Source organism: Nomascus leucogenys, chromosome 2 (genome assembly GCF_006542625.1).
Source record: "Nomascus leucogenys isolate Asia chromosome 2, Asia_NLE_v1, whole genome shotgun sequence".
Classification (NCBI taxonomy): Eukaryota; Metazoa; Chordata; class Mammalia; order Primates; family Hylobatidae; genus Nomascus; species Nomascus leucogenys.
Genome location: NC_044382.1, coordinates 132,672,243 through 132,690,658, shown reverse-complemented (window position 1 = coordinate 132,690,658; position 18,416 = coordinate 132,672,243). Strand labels below are relative to the sequence as shown.

Here is an 18,416-nt window from a genome sequence, read left to right as displayed (position 1 = left end):
TTCGAGATCAGCCTGACCAACATGGCGAAACCCCGTCTCCTCTAAAATACAAAAATTAGCCAAGCGTGGTGGCGCACACCTGTAATCTCATGTACTCAGGAGGCTGAGGCAGGAGAATCGCTTGAACCCGGGAAGTGGAGGTTGTAGTGAGCTGAGATGGTGCTAAAGCATTCCAGCCTGGGCAACAGAGTGAGACTCTGACTCAAAAAAAAAAAAAAAAAAAAGAAAAAAACTTTATAGAGACAGGGTCTCGCTAGGCTGAGCAGGCTGGTCTTGAATTCCTGGTTTCAAGCAATCCTCCAGCCTCAGCCTCCCAAAGTGCTGGGATTACAAGCATGAGTCACCAGGCCTAGCCCAAGAAATAATCTTTGATCTTTAATAATATACCCTAAATCAGAGGAAACAGGCACCAAAGAAAATCACCATGTTTTCCTGTGTTACTGCTAGAAGCCCCTGGCCTCCTCAGCATTGAGATCGTCTGTCTTAAAAAAGGAGGAAAGGGACCTTTTGATGACCTTAACAATGATGTAGTACAAGCAGGGGCAGAGTTGATCTTGAGATCCAAGGAGGGGGTAGTGGAGGTTGTCAGAGGGGGATGATATGTTTTTTTGTTTTGTTTTTGTTTTTGTTTTGAAACGGAGTTTTGCTCTTGTTGCCCAGGCTGCAGTGCAATGGCACGATATCAGCTTGCTGCAACCTCCGCCTCCTAGGTTCAAGCGATTCTCCTGCCTCAGCCTCCCGAGTAGCTGGGATTACAGGCGCCTGCCACCACGCCTGGCTAATTTTGTATTTTTAGTAGAGATGGAGGTTTCTCCATGTTGGTCAGGCGAGTCTCGAACTCCCGACCTCAGGTGATCCGCCCACCTCGGCCTCCCAGAGAACTGGATGATACTTTTTAAATGCCCCTTTTACACTATCCTCATGCTCCTTCCACTCCTCTGTTCCAAATACTCATTTCCAGACATCTCCTTTCTACCACATCTCTGATACTAAGGTGCAAAATTATATAGTGCGCATATTATACAGTAGTGTATTGATATTATGAAGTATATGCATGTGGATATTAGAATGGTGACAAATAGGTTCCTAGTTACCTTGACGAGAGATTAAGATAACATTTTCACCTCTATAAATACAGAAAACTTCCCAGTTTTGTGAGAGGAGTAGCTCTGATTCTCAAAGCTGGTAGTTAATTGTCTTAGTTTCAGTCATCAATTAGCTGATGGTCCTCTGATGCCTTTTGATTGGCCCCTTTGTCAAACAAAACAAACACAAGAAAAGCCAGTCTGACAACACTGGTTTATTCAAAAGTCTCCTGGAAGAACCTGGGAGGAAGGAGGTGGGGGTGGGGTGTAAATGGAGTGTGGAGATGTTGGAATGGAAGGAAATACTTTAATTTATCAAAATGGTTTGGGTTAAATATGTGATTGAGTCGGGCCTAAGCTTTCATCTTGGGCCAGTACGGTTTCTCAGAAAGGTTTAAGGTTTGGGTTTAAGTGTTGAAGTTAGGGTTAGATTAGATTATTTCATTATTACGAACCCTAAACCTTGGTTTTAGTTAGACTTCATCTGTGCTGCAGATGCTGTAATTTGTTTTGTATTGGAAGAACTCCAATCTTCTCCAGCTTCACTAGGTCTCATTTTTGAATGTCCCATTCTCTTAAGAACTACCTATTGATTTTCCAAAGTAATATAACATATGGGGTAGGCATGGGCTTCCAAAGGCTGAGATGTAGATGACACCCCAGGGACACAGGAAGTGCCCAAGAGTGATCTGGTCCTTTGAGAAATCACTCTTTTAGAAGAAGAAAAGTTAAAAAACAGTATGGTGCTGTATTCTTATCAATGGGGCATACACAAATGTAAAATCTGTATATTCAAAAATATAAAACAAATCTCAAAGCTAAAATGGAGGCTAGGTAGATATAAGATCCCTAATTTGCCCTTTTTATTTGTTAAAGTACAGCTTTGATTTGAATACAAATTGACTTAGGGAGAGCTAAGGACTGTTACAGATTGCATTCCTCTGGTTTATATATCTCAATAAATGGTGGAAACTGCTGTTTATTACTATTTGCAGCCTCAAATCTCGTTCATTTATGGTAGTGAAACAGCTAATTGGCATTTTTTTATGGACTAAATATACTGAAAGCTCACACATGAGTCAATAGCCATTATTTAAAATATGTGACATAAATATTTTTATTGATCCACGAAGTCATCACTGAATATTTACATCAGAAGCTGTCTTCTGCTAGCACTCATTCACTTTATGTGTCCATATGACTCAGTTAAGACACAATCTTAAATTGCAATTGTCACGTGGAAATTACAATCCCAGTAGTAATGGATCTTTAAAACTTGGGATCATGATGCTTTCAGTTTACAGTACCCTTTGACTTTCAAATGTCCACATTGTAGCTTCTAAAAATAATGAAGGTAACAATAAAAAATTAAAAATTAAATGTACTCTAAAGGCTTAATATATGTAAATACATTAGCTTAAATATGTTAGCTGTTATAGTAAAATGCTAAACTTGTTATTTCATATTAATCTCTCTTATCCTATGAGCTGAGTCTCATTAACTTGGTTGCTGGCATTTGTCCTACAATAAATTCTAAAATATTTCTGTGTTTGTGGATTGTAGATGTAGCATTCAGAGGATTCATGACGCCCCCCTCCCCCACACCAGTAGGTTAAAGATTTGGAGGAAGAGGAATTCTGACCATTCCACAGTTTAAATATGTGTACTGGGACTGTTTAACAGTTAATCTTCCTAGTACATTTAACTTGCATAAGTCGATTTTTTAAAAGATGAGGCTGGCCCGAGGTGTTACTATGGTTAGCTGGGGCCCTATTTTAATATTAAGTTTTTCTTTTTTGGAGTCACATAACACCAGGTGGAAAAGATTTGTTACTAATTCCAGGGAAGAACCATTCACATAGTGTTGGTTAAATGGTCGCCTGCTTTCACACTTCAGTGCCTGTAGACCAGAGCCCTGGAAACAAAAGGGTTACTTGTTTCCCCACCATCGCCTTTACCCGCAGATCGATTTTTCTTATTTAATCAGCGAGTAAAAAGAGAGACACAAGGAAGAAAAAAAAAATTGCAGGAAGGGCAAAGTGGTGGGGGGGAGGGTTGAAAGCCAGAAGCTGCAATACAGAAAATCAGTCTTGGGAGTTGGGCTGCGGAGTTCTTGGAACAAGGAAGGGAAGCGGGCAAAATGCTCGCAGTCATTTCCACACAGCCAGCCTCCCTTTTCTCCTCGCTACGCGCTAGTGGCTCATTTGGCTTCTCTCTGCCACCGAGCGATCACATACATTATTTCCCCCAAGATAACACAATCAAACTTGTATTTACCGACATCCTCTCCTCGCAGCCTGTTTGAGATTTGTTCTAATAAATAAGTGTTTTATGTGAATGATGTAGTAATTGAAACGGGCGCACCATTTTTTTCCCTTCTTACTGCGGGAGGTTCCTCAACCCCAATCTGGTTGGAAAATAAAACGCTTTGTCTCCACAACCACCCCCTACAGCACCCCCACCCGCTCTCAGTGTGTGTTTTATACGTGTGTATATCTCAACCCCCTACAGTAGCCAAGAGAAAGCAGCTAGCCAATGAGAGAGCCCAGTTTCATAAAAGCTGCTCTCTGATTGGCCCGATGCGAAAGGGCACTGGGAACAAAGAAAAGTCCCTTTCAGGTATAGAGGCTGAGAGCTTCTTTTGCTCCACTCCCCCTGTGTGTGTGTTGTGTTTCATTCCTGATTTAGTGTTGCAGAACAAGCTTGTTGTGTGTGTGCACCAGGGGAATTTTTGTTTTGCTTTTTTTAAATTTTAATTTTTGCTTTTATAAAAATACACAGGACGGTCTGTGACATTTGATGGTCCATCTTCTTTAATAATAAATTTGTTGAAGAGATTATAATTTCCAAAATAAAGCGGCTGCAACCAAACACATTCAATGCAGTTAGAAGGAAAAGGTCAACTCGATCCAATACAGACCGTAAGTACGGTTGCGTGGTGTGTCTCTATATAGCACTTAGCGGGGACTTCATGCAGGGGAATGTGCGAGTTTTATGCATAGAAATGAGGAACTAGTTACAGGGTTTGGCTTTTGCATTTAGAACAACAACCCAAGAAGGGTGAATTTTATTCAGTGGAGGGTGAAGCATTTGTAACTTCACACAAATTAAGCTTGACTGGGCACTCGGGGTAACTTAGAGGAAATTAGCTTTTGGGCTCTAACCCAAAGGAGAATAAAAGTGACACAGTTACGTATCCTGGTCTGCAGTGTCAATTCTCTAGCTCACCTTACTCCCTCCCTCTTCTGTCCTAGCTGGGCAGACCCCCCTCCGAAAGCGATCCAGGAAAATGGGGGCAAGGGCAGAACAAGCTGATTTCTGTCTCTTGTCAGATCCCAGTGCCCGATAATTTAATATTAAACAGGGAAATAGTCACTCATTACATGTAATGGTTATAATTACCATTCGCCATCTCCTTAAAAAAGCAAGCAACAAAAATACCATTAAGAGAAAAAATAAAAGCCCCACCCAACCCAAACAAAACCACAAATAGTAACAATAGTGTGTTTATTACAGGACCAGGCTGGGGAGCAAGCAAAAGGTTTTTCTTTGTTTAATACATGAAGTGGGGGTCCCTAAAATCCAAGTAGCTCGGAGATACCCTTTTCCCTCCCCCAGGCGTCCCCGTCCCTGGCCCCTTTGGAAAGCCGACAAATTGGAGATAAGTTGAGGAAACGTTTATAAAGTGTTTCTTTAAAACATCTGCTTTGCTCTTGTGCTCATCACATTTCACTCCTTCCGAACTTCGGAGATCCTAGATCTCCGAGAAATGTTTCACATTCATAACTTGTAGCTTCTCCCACTGCGGGGAGGCGGGCGGAGGAGGTTGGGGGAGTATGTGCAGGGGGAGGGGAGAGACCTTCAGCATTTTTTTTTTAAAGACCAGATCAGTATTTTCTTGATACGCTTGTCACCATTTTTGTTCTCACGACAACCAATTGAGCCCTTGATCCTCACGTGATGTGAAAGGCTTGCACTGTAACAAAATCGCTCCTTTTAGATGGTTGGTTGTTACTAACTCGCCCATCCCCCTCTCCCAGCCCCGACATTTCCAGCAAAGCGACTCTCCACTTCCAATCCATCAACAATTCATTACTGCTTTTAGCTTCCAAACGCCAGCTAATTAAAAATACTAAGCCAAGCTCCGGGGCCATCTGACTAAACACAGGAGGGGGTGGGCGAAGGGAGGAGGAGGAGAGAAAAAATAAATACAAGGGAGACACACCGTTTGCTGCGAGTATAAGAGGGAAAAACTCCCGAAAAAGGTCGCCTTAAAAAAAAAAAAAAGAAAACAAAAACCTTTTTCTGACTCTAATTATCGAATTACCACATGACTGACTGACCTGAGCGACAGAGGATTCCACTCCCCTCGGGAGCTATACTAGGAACTCAGTTCCTTTTTCTTAAAACAACTTAAGACAGGAAAACATCACATCCTTTAGGTTTCGAAGACTGAGCCCATTTTAAACGCCGTTATTTTCCCCACCCCACCGCCCCACGCCCCCCGCCCCGAGCGAATGCTGTTATAACTGGTTTATCAGCTCACGGAATCATCTGCTCCCTCCTCCTCCACACCTTTCTTTTTCTCCTCTTGCCCAGTTTCTCATCGCACCCTTTCTTCCTCCTCCTCCTCCTCCTCCTCCCTCTACTCCCTCCCCTCCTTTTCTCTTAAGTTAGTTCAAGAAATCAAATCTGTCAGGACGGGCGGAAAAATGCCACTTCCCGACTAACAGGCGGAATCCAGCCCAGATTTTCAGTCCTTTCTTCTTATTCTTTCTTCCCTTTCACTAATTTATCCCGATGTTAGCACATTCTGTCTCGTTACTAGCGGACGCCTGTAGGTTTGCTACTTGGGATCATTACTGATCACGGTGACTCTGAAGTCTGGAACTGAAGGCGGAATGAGAAGTTGGGAAAACTTTTTTCTCTAAACTCTCTGTTTTTTAAAAAACTATTATTCTCGATGCTTGTTAAGAGGAAAAAAAAACCTTTGGTGCTTCTGTTGTGAATGTGAAACATTATTTTCCAGCTGTACAGTGACACATTTTTTTTTTTTAAGGAGAAAAGGACTGATTCGTTTGCCAAAAGGGGGGTGGGGAGGTGGAATAATGTTATCGAGTGATTATTCTGGCTGAGATGTGTTATTTGGTTTCTTCCTTCTTGATCATTTGGTGTTTAAGTAAAATGAGGCACAGGCTTGTTTGCCGAGTGGAGTGGGAAAGGCATTTTGATTTGCTGGCCTAATTAAAAAATGATAAAGGATTAAAAGGTAAGCAATGTCTGTGTGTGTGTATGTGTGTGTGTATGTATATTTATTTATTTTTTTCTTGACAATCAACTGTTAAAAAGGGGCTGATCCCTTTAAAAACCGTTTTAACTGCTCTTTGTCAAACACACACTCATTTGCGGTCATTGAGGCCACCTTGGCGCAGATCACTTAAAGTGTATGTCTTAATCAGTTTTCTGTACAGTCAGTAGCACCATATTTAACAGAGTGAGCAATTCTGTGACCTAGGAATACGGTAGAATTGTTTAAATGTATTTTTTTCTCAAAAGGCAGATATTTAACTTTTTATATAACACTGTCTTTTCTAGAGAGAAGTGCTCTTAAAAGGCATGCATATTTCAAAAAAGAAATTGTATAAGCTGTTGGGGAAAAAAGGATAGGAGGGAGGTATGTGTGTGTGTTGGGGGCAGTTATTGGTTGTTTTTTCTGTTCCTTACTAGGAACAAAAACCAGATTGCCCAGACAATTTGTAAAAAGAAGTACTGAAACCTAAAATTAGAATTAAGGAAAATTTAGCAACGTTCTATTCTGAAAACTAGCCTCAGAACTTCAGGGTCTGGTCTTCTAAATTGCAAGATCTAGGACATGTTTAGGGATGTTTAAAGCTGTGTTCTTCCTTCTTGTCTGAGTGTTCAGGCTGTGTTTCTGGGATTGAGATACCACATGTGCCAGACTGAAATCCTAAACTTTAAAAAAGAACACAAAAACCTTTCTGGACTTGAATCAGATCCTTAAGATAATTTAATGCTTTTAAAAAGGTGATTATCCTTGTGTTGTTGATAAAGGGATTTTCTTTTTAGCTACCGTAAGATGCTTACTGTCATAGGTTTATTTTTCGGGTTTGGTTATTTTCCTTTAAACCTGATACTGGACTGTGAGGACAATACATGAGCCACCGTACCCTCCATCCTTCCCTGTCCCCTTTACTGATTCCCCAATACTAATCGTTTTTTATTCTGGTAACACCCAGACAAGAAATATTCGACTTTTCCCCCCTTCACAGGAAAAGGTGGACCTGGACTGAGGGTGTAAAATCCCTGGACACATTCGTGGGGCAGGAAAAAGAAGAGGAAGATTAGAAGATTTTTTTTTTCTTTGAGAGAAAACCCAGCGGAGATAAACGAATGTCCCCTCATCTCCAAAGGAAAGTTCATCGGATTTTTATTCTAGAGAGCTCATCTTCAGGATGTCAGTGAACATTTCTACTGCAGGAAAAGGTGTGGATCCAAATACAGTTGATACTTATGACAGTGGCGATGATTGGGAAATCGGGGTTGGAAATTTAATAATTGATTTGGACGCTGATTTGGAGAAGGACAGACAGAAATTTGAGATGAATAATTCCACCAACACCACTAGTAGCAGCAACTCCAAGGATTGTGGAGGTCCGGCCTCCAGTGGGGCTGGTGCTACCGCAGCCTTAGCTGATGGCCTAAAATTTGCTTCTGTTCAGGCCTCTGCTCCCCAGGGGAATTCACACAAAGAGACCAGCAAATCAAAAGTGAAAAGGAGTAAAACTTCTAAGGATGCTAATAAATCTCTGCCTTCTGCTGCCTTGTATGGGATTCCCGAGATCAGCAGCACTGGCAAGAGGCAGGAAGTCCAAGGGCGCCCTGGAGAGGCAACTGGCATGAATTCAGCGCTGGGTCAAAGTGTGAGCAGCGGCGGCAGCGGCAACCCAAACAGCAATAGTACCAGCACCAGCACCTCTGCCGCCACCGCGGGGGCAGGCTCCTGTGGGAAAAGCAAAGAGGAGAAGCCAGGTAAAAGCCAGAGCAGCCGAGGCGCCAAGCGGGATAAGGATACGGGGAAATCCAGGAAGGACAAGCACGACCTGCTTCAGGGCCACCAGAATGGCAGTGGCAGCCAGGCCCCTTCCGGGGGGCACCTCTATGGCTTTGGGGCCAAGAGCAATGGAGGTGGCGCGAGCCCCTTCCACTGCGGGGGCACTGGGAGTGGCAGCGTCGCCGCTGCAGGGGAAGTTAGCAAAAGTGCCCCGGATTCAGGGCTCATGGGAAACTCTATGTTGGTAAAGAAGGAAGAGGAGGAGGAGGAGAGCCACAGGCGAATCAAGAAACTGAAAACTGAGAAGGTAGGATAAAGTCGCCTTCCTAGATGTCCTACTCTCCTCTGTGTGCATTTGTGTGGGTGTGTGGGGGTGTGCCTCTGTGTGCCTTACACTTCTTTATGCTTTCTGGTTCTTTGTGAGATTTCTATGATATGCATCCTTTATATCAAAATTTGATATGGGGGAACCTACTTGGGTGCAGTGTTTGGCTCTTGCTTCTGCTGTCCTTGCTGCTGCTGCTGCTTGTGATGCTAGTGTTTGGGTTTCCAGGTGGGAGGGCCTGAGTGTTCTAAGTACGTTTTGCCCTGTAGATCGGTTCCTCACTAGTCAGCAGGTTGCCGTGTGCTTTTAATAGAAAACCTGCTCATGCACCCTCTTCAATCTTGTCCTGGTTTCTTCCTTAAGGGGAACAGCTTTCTATTTTAATTTATTCATCCTAGTATTGCTGGTAATGTGTCCTGAGGTGCAAGGTTCAAGTTCCCTCCCTGGAGAGCAATGTCGAAGATTCTAATTTACATTCTACAGACCTCATCCCTTTTTTTTTTTTCTTACTGTCTCCAAAATAGTACTGTGAAAGGATATCCCTGAATGAGTTCTTGTTATTGATCCTGAATTAAACCCCAAGCTTGATGTGTTGGGTCATTGGTTTCATAACTGCAGAAAAACTCGATGGTTTTGGTGGCTGTTAGCACTCTGCTCTTGTTCCCTCACCCAGTTCTTAGCTAGAGATTTAAGAGTGTTACCACTTGGATACCTAGCTTGACTGGGGGGCTGGACAGCTGCTAAGAAGAATTAAACAGACTTGGACTGATACTGGTGAAATGTGAAAATGTAGCCAAAGGAGATGTAGATGGCTGAGTGAATTGGAATATAGAATTATGTGCTGCATTTAAACAGTGTGGATGGTTGATTTAGACCATTTGGACCCTTCCTCCCATCTTTGTACAAGTCTATAGTTAAGACACTGCTTTGGAAGAACGGCCCACCCCGACACCCGCCCCATGTTTTGCTGCTTAGTCATGGACCACATTGACTAATGTTTGGGAACAGAAGGTGTTCTGTCCACTAGGCAGGTTGGGAAGGAGTTAGGGGTGTGTGTGTGATATTTCTATGAAATTAATCTTCATATTAATTCTACAGGTTGTGCCTTGCAGAAGCAAGATTTCTCTCGTGTGTTGTGGCATGGTTGTTGGGGAACATGCTTATTAAATAATTTTGATTTTTTTTTTTTGCTTTAGTTGGCGATTGGGATTGTAAGTGGTGATAATATGTCTTTGGAGAATTATTTCTGTGTAAAATGGTTCACTGCTACTTAAACTTTTATATTCTTGTTTTTGTGTTCAGGATTTAAGTTGGAGTATAGGAGTAAAATTTGGATTTTTAAAAGTTGATAGAGGCACATTAAGGTGTAGATAATGCCAAATTTGCAAAAAGCCTCTGAACGCTTATAAATTCATATCCTTTTGGTCAGGCACATTGATGAATATAAATGAATTTTTTAAAATTCCAGGTTTTGATTCTTATGTTTAAATGTGTAGTTTCACATTATTTCTGCTAAAAGGTGTTCTGCAATCTTCTTATTACTTAGTACAGTAGGGCATTTACTTTTGTTGCCAATAGTCTTCAAATTGCAGTTCTAATCTGCTTTAACTATCTAGATGAATTGCCCTAATCCAGTGCTCACAATGGCTGTGGTTAAGGAGTCAGAGCCATTTGATTGGATTCACTGGCTGCTTGGAATGTGGGAGGTACTGCCCTTTTGCATTCCCCTTAGCCTTTTAATCTTCCAGCCAAATGTTCACATTCAACAATTTTGTTTAGCTGGCAATCGGAACATTTCAGTATCTCAAAGGCTGCTGTCATGGCAACTGAGATTACAGCGTGGTGTCGTTTCTCCAGTTTTTGTGTTCTTTTCACTTTCCAGTCACAGAGGAAACTGGGTGAAGAATGGAAGAATTAAATTATTCATATACATGCAACTCATCTTCAGTTAGAGCAGCATAAATGTGATAAATATGAATTATATAAATGAAGAGCAAACAAGTCATGGTGGATCTGGGGTGGGAGAGGGAAGAAAGTACATTGCATTTTAGATTCACTTCTGATCCTATACCAGAGGAAGCTGTGCCACCAATCTTAGCCACTGGAGTTGGCACAGGGGCCCCTCAAAGGCTTGGATCCAGGGGCTTGGATCCTGTAGTGTTGGCCATTCTCTGTCAAGTTGGGCGTTGGTTCAGGACCTCAAACAGTATTCCTTAAGGCTTCCCTCCCCACCCCCACTTCACCCTGAGAACGACTTCTCTTAAGAATGCTTTCATCCTTGGCACACAGAAATGGCACTCCCTTGCATGAATGCCACCCAGGAAAGTAACTCTAATTCCACTAACTAGTGGTTGCATCAAATTAGGCATCAATTTAGAAAATGCTTCCTACTGATGTGAGAATACCTATTTAGAAAGTAAAGATTTAGTAGGACCAGAAGCTTCACCTGAAAAAATATTTCAACACTGAGGTTTTTTGACATTTTATACAATGTTTTAATTTCCTTCAGCCTGGCTTGATTATCTGAGTTTGTGAAGAGTAAGTGCCTGGAGAGTGAAGATTATTAATTTTCAGCAATCAGATGTGGCTAGTGAGGGGCCACATGTGAAAACCAAAGGGGAGTGTATGTGTGTGTGCATTTTTTTTTTTTTTTTTCCTGGTTGGAAGGTTCACAGGAGATTCATAAGACTTGCTGTCACCGGTTAATTTTCACAGCATGCTTAAATGTCTATTTTTGGTCTGTGTATTCTGTTTCTTCACTACACAAAGTCATGTAAAACATGATAAATTGGACCTTATGAAACCTAATTAAATCAGTGAGTGTTCTACTCCTTTATGTGGAAACCACAAGTATGTTGTAAAAGTCGCCACTCCCTTAGTACGTGAACAAAATCAAAACATGCCATAATTCTAAGATGTTTGAGCTATATTTCTGTAGCCCATTTTGTGGTTAAGCCACCAGTGACATGTCTGCATAAGTAGATTTGACGGGTTGGCTTTTGGTTGTTAAAACCTGCCTCTCCACCTTACCCTCCTTTCTTGTGAAGCATAATAGCCTTGTATGGAAGCTCTTCTTTATGTATCCTCCTAGCCATCTTACAGTTTTGACTTATCAGATAGGGAGGCATTCAGCTGGGCTTTATAAATAAACAGTTTATATATAAAGTTGATGGGTTTATTTGATTTCTGGAAAATTCAAAAATATATACAAAAACTCAAAAATCCTATAATGGCTGATACTTGAACAGAAGTGAAAGGCACAGGAGGTCATATAGTTGTGTCTCAATACCTATTCAGGGAAGAGAATTATTTCTGTAATATCATATTGCTTTCATTAAGATGGCCCTGGTCATAAAGGTGGTGTCTACAAATGGACCTGTCCATAAAGGATATCATTCATTTTATTTTATTCTTTTGTAGAGGCCTTTTTATACTTCACTAGGGAATTCTGGCACATTTTCTAAGTGAGTGTGAGCAGTTTAAGAACATATTTTGATTAATGAGTTTTGTGGACATTATGCTTTTTTTTTTTTTTCAAATATAGTGTCCCATATGAATTCTGCCTAGAGTGTAGTGTATCTACTGTCAAATAAAAGGGCAGAAAGGTCACTTGCTATAATTAAAGAACAGAGTCCATTGTTGTCGGACAGCAAACTGTTTTGAAAGCTACATAAGAGATTTAGCTGTTAAAAACGTTGGTAACTGAGGGTGGCTTCCAATCAGCATTGATCCAGCGCCTTACTTTTCTATAGGCCTCCTCACAGGGTGACAGGGCTTTCTGAGGTAGGGAGGGGCTGCCCTTTCCCCAAGAACACATGGAACTTAGGTATTTGTGTGATCAGACCCATCACTGAATTCTGACTTCGGTGTGTGAAATCCGTTTGCTTTGCTGGAGAGAGAAGGAATATGCATAACTGATCAAGATTGTCCTATAGGAGATAAATAATGTTTTGCAACTTTTAATAACTTTGCAAAGAGTCTGTAAAAAACGGTGGGGGGAGGGATTGATAGTCCAAATGTCATGAGGTTAAGAATGCTCTTCAAGTGAAATTGCTTGGCTGCAAGATGGTTTTAATTAGACTGTTATAAAGACTTATTTTTCCTAAGCAGCATTTTATAGTTAGTAAATGAAATGTATGCCGAAAGTGCTAAGCAGAAATCTCCCTAACCACAGAGGTGTTCAATAACCAGATTCAAATAACATGGAAAGTACCATCTGTTCTTCGTTTTCAGCATGAAAAAGAGGGATTGAATGGCTGAGATTTGCTCCAATTTCGATGGTGTCTGTGTGTGCGCGTGTATTTTTTTTAATTTAAAAAAGTTCACCTGGTACTTCACAGAAACTTGAAATTGCAGTAATATGAGCAACACTGTGAAAACACATGTTCCTACATTTATTTTAACCAGTTCCACTTTTATTTAAAAGATTTCCAGAAGACCAGCCATTGAACACTTTATAATGGTTATACAGTTCCTGCAGGCAATCACAATGAGCGGTCAGCTTTTCCAAAGATCTGACTATTTAGTCAGTACTTGAATTATTCTGTCAATTTTCCCCCTGGAGGCAAGGAGGGGAAAAGGCTCTCACGCCAACTCTGGTCAGCGTTTATCAGTTAATCTAATTGTGTGTGATATTGCTATGGACTGGTGTTTACTATACATAGACCTTGCTCTTGTTCAGAGCTGTAATCTAGGATTGTTGATAATGAGGAAAATATCCTTTTAAGGAAGCGTAACTTTTGAGTCCTTGACTTTTAGACACTAAGAATCTTGGTTCTGGGTTTAGTTAGAGCCCTGGGTAAAACATTATCCGGCCTTTGTTTGAGGTCTTTTATTGAAGCTAATGACTGGGCTTGTGCCTCCCTGAGATAAATGACATTATCTCTGAGTGGCCTGACAGGAAACAGACATGTTAATGGTGAAGCTGCGGGGAGGATCTGCTTGGGTTCTGACAAGAGTCGAGAAAGGGACCCCTGGTTGTGGTCATTAACACATAATGCATTCTTGCTCTTCCTAAGAGGCCCTTGATAATTGGAAAGCTATTTTAGCCACAAGCACTTAAATCATAAATCTACTACTCCTAGTTCTTTGCATTCTTAAAAGTAGCAAAGTAATGTGTTTTTTTGTTAACAAGTGTGTGATCTGGTTTTTTAACGTGGTGGCAGTTCTAGGCTGCCTGGGTAATGACATGTGGGAGAGCTGCACGTTGAATTGTTTTTATCAGTTGAGATCCTTCTTTGTCTTTCAACATTGCTCAGCCATCCCTCTACTTTAATAAAGTGAAAAAGTGGGTACAGAGCTGAAAATAAGTCATTTTTATGCTTGAAGATGTCTTGTGGGAGGGAGATAAAATCTGTTTCATAAGATATTGTGCAGTGATTTGAATGTGATGAAACCTGACTTGGAGTGTATGTTTTCAAAAGTCATGAGTATAATTGAGTTTCAGTGCAGTTTAAACTCTCTGCTTCTTGAACGAAGATAATTGCCATGTTGAACACACTCTAGAGGTGTAGAAGAGGTGGCAGGATCATGTTATTCTATTCTTTAATATTAAGCACTGAAGTTTTTCATAGTAATTACTGCAGCACAACATAGTTTTGATTGCCAGCACTCTGAACTTGCCAGCAATCTGAACATCAAGGGTTTTGATTGAATACAAAACAGTTTATTCCTAAATTACTTGTGTTACATTCCTGTGTTATATGGAAGTCAGAACTAAGGAAATACTGGGCTATCCTTGTTAGCAACATCTTAAGGAAAATAACCCTTCTTCACTAGGATTCTTGTTGATAAATGATCATAATACTCTCCTAATGTAGTCATTGAAGATCAAAGGGATGGAGAACAGGTGAGCTCCCTGCCTCAGTAATGACTTAAGGTTGTCATTACAGAGTAAGTAATATGTGTATGATATTGGTGCCCTGTAACTGGTATTTCATAGGTGTGTGTATATAAATGTTGTAACTGCATATACAGATGTTGGATTGGGAGTATTTAGTTAGTATGGGCTTTATTCTTTAAAAAATTTTCACTGTTGGCTTTACGTTCCACTCTGCTGCAGAGTATATGGACCTCTCCCTCTGTGTCTAATTCTTTCTCCCAACTGCAGTTTCACTAGTGACTACTTGCTCCCTGTCACAAGTTCTTTTTAATTTAAGCTCAAGGTTTTGGCAATGGGAACAAAGCCTTTGCAACTGAATGAAAGGTTGTTAAACTATTCATAGTTGATTGACCAGCAGTTGGGCTGTTTGTAATGTTATTTTGAGAGCTCAAAGGATATGCAACCTCTTACATATCCAAAGTGAGACTTGGCACTTTGCTCCTAAAGCTGAATTTTGCATATTTGCTAAATTTTGCTTAGAAATACCTTTGGGAATGTAGTAGAAAAGATGATGGGTTTTGCCTTAAGAACTGAAATGATCACAAAGCAAATACTTACACTTTGCTAGGTCAGTGGGCCTTGAACCACAGGGATCCCATCTGGTATTCAGAAGGCTTTTCCCCCCAGTGAAACTAAATGAAAACTTAAAGGTATGTATTATAATTGTAATGGAGAACTCAAAGGTGTTTCGGTTAGAACAAATAGGTTTGAAATGATGAACAAATACTTCTGTGGATTTTTCAAAGCCCCTTTCTCTTCTTTCTCATCTCCACCCCCCGACCTAGTTTGATTATTACTCACTGGGACTATTCCAGCCCAACCACTGAGCTTTCTGCCTCCTGGGAATCCTCATTGTCAGCTAGCACCTTAAGAAAAATATGTCTACAGGGACATTTAGGCATATTCCAATAATGCCACATGAATGTAGCTTTTACAGTTTAAAAAGCAAGTAAAAATATATTGATTATATTTTGTGTTGTACATAATGATTTCAGAAAGCAGATATTTAGGTTGTGGAATTGGCTTATTATGCTAACCAGAGAGCAGATGGCATGGTGCCACAGACGTATAATTTTACTTAAAGGGACTTTTAAGGTTTTGATGTGTTTTCTTTTCCTCTTATTTCCCTGATGGCTTCTTTTTATTGAAGGGTAACTTAAGGAGACCTGGTAGCAATTTTACTGCCTTCCCCTGACAGTTTGAAATAATAGCTTGGCTTGGTCTTTGGTTGCGCTAATCTTCTACCAGTCAACTCGATTCTGGTTTTTGTCATGTGGCAGAGAATTTTTAAAAAAGTGTTAGTAGTATGTTTTAAGAAGTGGACTCTTTTATAAGCCTCAATTAGCAAAAGACGACAAAGTTTCAATTGGTCACACTTTCATAAACTCCTGAAGTCACTGTTTGTCCTTTGGATTAAAGAAAACTCCTGGTTTAGTTTCTTAGGAAAGCAGATCTGGCCTTCTGGCCACTTTCGGTACACCTTTTTGTCCTTCGCATTAGTCACTGAAGGTTCAAAGGTTGTGTCTAAGTTGTTCCTAGTTAGAAAATTTTCCCCATGCTGGAGGAAATGTACTTTTTTTTTTTTTTTTTAAACTACACTCATAATGTGTTTGGATTCAGCTGGCATAAAAGTACCTTTTGTTTTTGTACCTAGATTTTACAGTTTTATCCATTCTTCACCTCAAACATCATCAGGATGAGTTGGAAAGCATCTTCTAACTTTTTTTTCCAAAGTGTGCATAGCCAGACCAGATTACTTCTGGATTTCCTGTCACTTCCTTGGCTGATTTTATGGATGGCTCATGTTAAAAACAACAAAAATGTTTGAACTGGAAGGGTTGAAGCCTTGGGTTTCATTCTTCATGGAGAACTGTTTATTTGTGTGTGGTTCACCACAGTACATGGATAATGCTATCAAATCTGTGCTTTATTATAGGCTTATGACTAGCACAGCCGCACTTTAGTTATGTGTTCCCGTGCTTTAGTTATTTGCCAATTCTTTTGTGATGGAAATGAAATTAGAGCTGAATCTTTGCAGCGAAGGGGAAAATAGGCACAACAAATAGAAACTATCCCTTGAGCCAGTTAAGAAGTAAGCAGTGGTGATTAAACATTTTTTTTTTTTTTCAAAATAAGTGAAACACAGAGGAAACTACTTCCATTTAGCTTGTCTGTGAAGATGTGTGGAAGATGAGCTCAACATTTTGAGAAGTGGAGGCTGCAAGTAGATTTTATCCCCTTGTATCGTTTGACATCTTCAGTAATTGAAAAGCGATTTGTATTCCCAAATCTTTAAACTTCTCTGAAGGTGTAATTTAAGTTAAGTAATATTGTTTGTTTCTGCCCCCAAAAGGGAGCAACATGATGTTAAAAAAGAGCAATTGAGCCTCTCTGCATCCAACTCCATTTGGTCAATTGTCTCCATTTACATTCCCTGCCCAAATCTTTCACCAGCCTTTCCCATGATGCCGCAGCAGATGCCAGACACTGAAGTAGAAAGCGAGCAGCTGTTTCCAAACATTACTCCATTGCTGTATTATCCTCCACAGTCTGCTTTCTTTTGCTTTCCCCTTCCCCCATTCTTAAAATAAAGACGCCTTCTCTCCCTTTGACTTTTGCATCCTCCAGTTTATCAGTGTGCGGGTTTTCTATCTTATCAGTCGCACTGGTTTCTTCAGCAGGTCCGTTTATTGTTTTCGCTATGGGAGCAGATGGAGGGCCCTGGGCTCCTCGGGGCGTGGCCGCTGGCACCTCGGGCCCGGGGCTGCGCGTTCCCGACGGGGCGGCGGGGGCGTGCAGCCGGGGACGCGCCCTTCTTCCCGCCTGGGACCCGTTTATGGCCCTGAGCGCTGTAAATCTGTCAGCTCTTCACGACGCCTTCACCTCTTTCTTCATTTGCTCCAGCTTCTAGTTTGACAATGTTCCCCTGAGGCAGAATTCTAATCTGCTTCCAATTAGTTGCAAAATGTGACTGAAATTTCCACATTATGACTGCTGTTTTACTTGCACGCACACATCTAGAAACAAATTAATGCTTTTGAATATTTATTTTTTGAGCCCTTGGATTTACTTTAAGAGGAAGAGTTTCCAACTGTTTGGAATGACTTCCAGGGTTTGCATTTTTTCCCGAAAGCCGAATATACTGGGTACATTAAAACAAAACAAAGCAACTACGGTTGCCCCCCATCACTTAATAAGCCTTTTCCATCTTTTCAAGATTTCCCAAAATGTATTGCATATGTTTAAGTAATGCAAATAAATTTTCTAGTATTTCTAAAATAAACAAAACAAGGATGTATTGGCTAAGGAAGGGTCCCTATGCAGTGCTTTAATAAAAGAGAAATATACACACACATTTCCTCCTAAATATAGTTTAAGTATACTTTGGCCAAAACACAAAGACTTTTGTTCCACACGTTTAAATTTTTTCATTCAATATTCAAAAGCTGTAAACCCAAATAAACAAACTAAGTGATTAATTGGCTTGGCACAAATCTAAGGGTAGCATTAAATAAGTTACTGTGGGCATTAATGTGTACCCAAGTTTTTGTGTAGGTCTCTGGAGCACACCCTCCCTCAGCGAGCGGCTGGGGCGGTTGTGCTGAGATCAGTATAGTAGGTGCGTTCCTGTGACTTCGGTCTTCCCAGTCCCTCCGTACGCCAGTGTTAGGAGAATGGACCTAGCTCTGGGCTTTGAGGTGGTTCTGTTTAGAGGGTGATCATCACTCATCACCCCAACTCCATTTCCTCTCTTTCAGTGATTTTTTGTTGTTGTTGTTAACAAAGATGTTGATCCCCCTGATTATATGTAAATACTAGAGTTGTTTAAATCTTGGTTGCTGAGAATGCAAGTTAAGACAACCATTTTATTACTTGCCTTAAAGACTGCTTTCTCAAGTACTGGAGAATTTTAGTACCAAGGCAGTGGATTAGTATTTGTGAAAAGGTGCTACCCTTAATGTAAACAGCGAAATTTACTGGTGCATTTTAGAGTAGAATTTAGTCCTCAAGCATCTTGGCAGATTGATATCAACAGTAATAATGGGCTTTAAA

The 18,416-nt window shown here is 40.8% G+C and overlaps 1 protein-coding gene across 3 annotated transcripts in view; it reads left to right on the top strand.

The window, feature by feature from the left end:
• The first annotated feature begins 3,715 nt into the window (after positions 1–3,715).
• The window catches only part of ZNF608 (zinc finger protein 608), a 113,989-nt gene continuing 99,288 nt past the window's right edge, over positions 3,716–18,416 (top strand). For 2 of the 3 annotated variants that reach the window (XM_003259896.3, XM_030818378.1), the window contains exons 1-2: positions 5,752–6,354; positions 7,376–8,464. In XM_003259896.3, the coding sequence (XP_003259944.1) occupies positions 7,559–8,464 (906 nt within the window). In that variant the 5' untranslated portion in view covers positions 5,752–6,354; positions 7,376–7,558. Of the gene's footprint in view, positions 4,007–5,751; positions 6,355–7,375; positions 8,465–18,416 lie in introns of those variants that run through there. The other variant, XM_030818377.1, reaches the window with a different exon arrangement.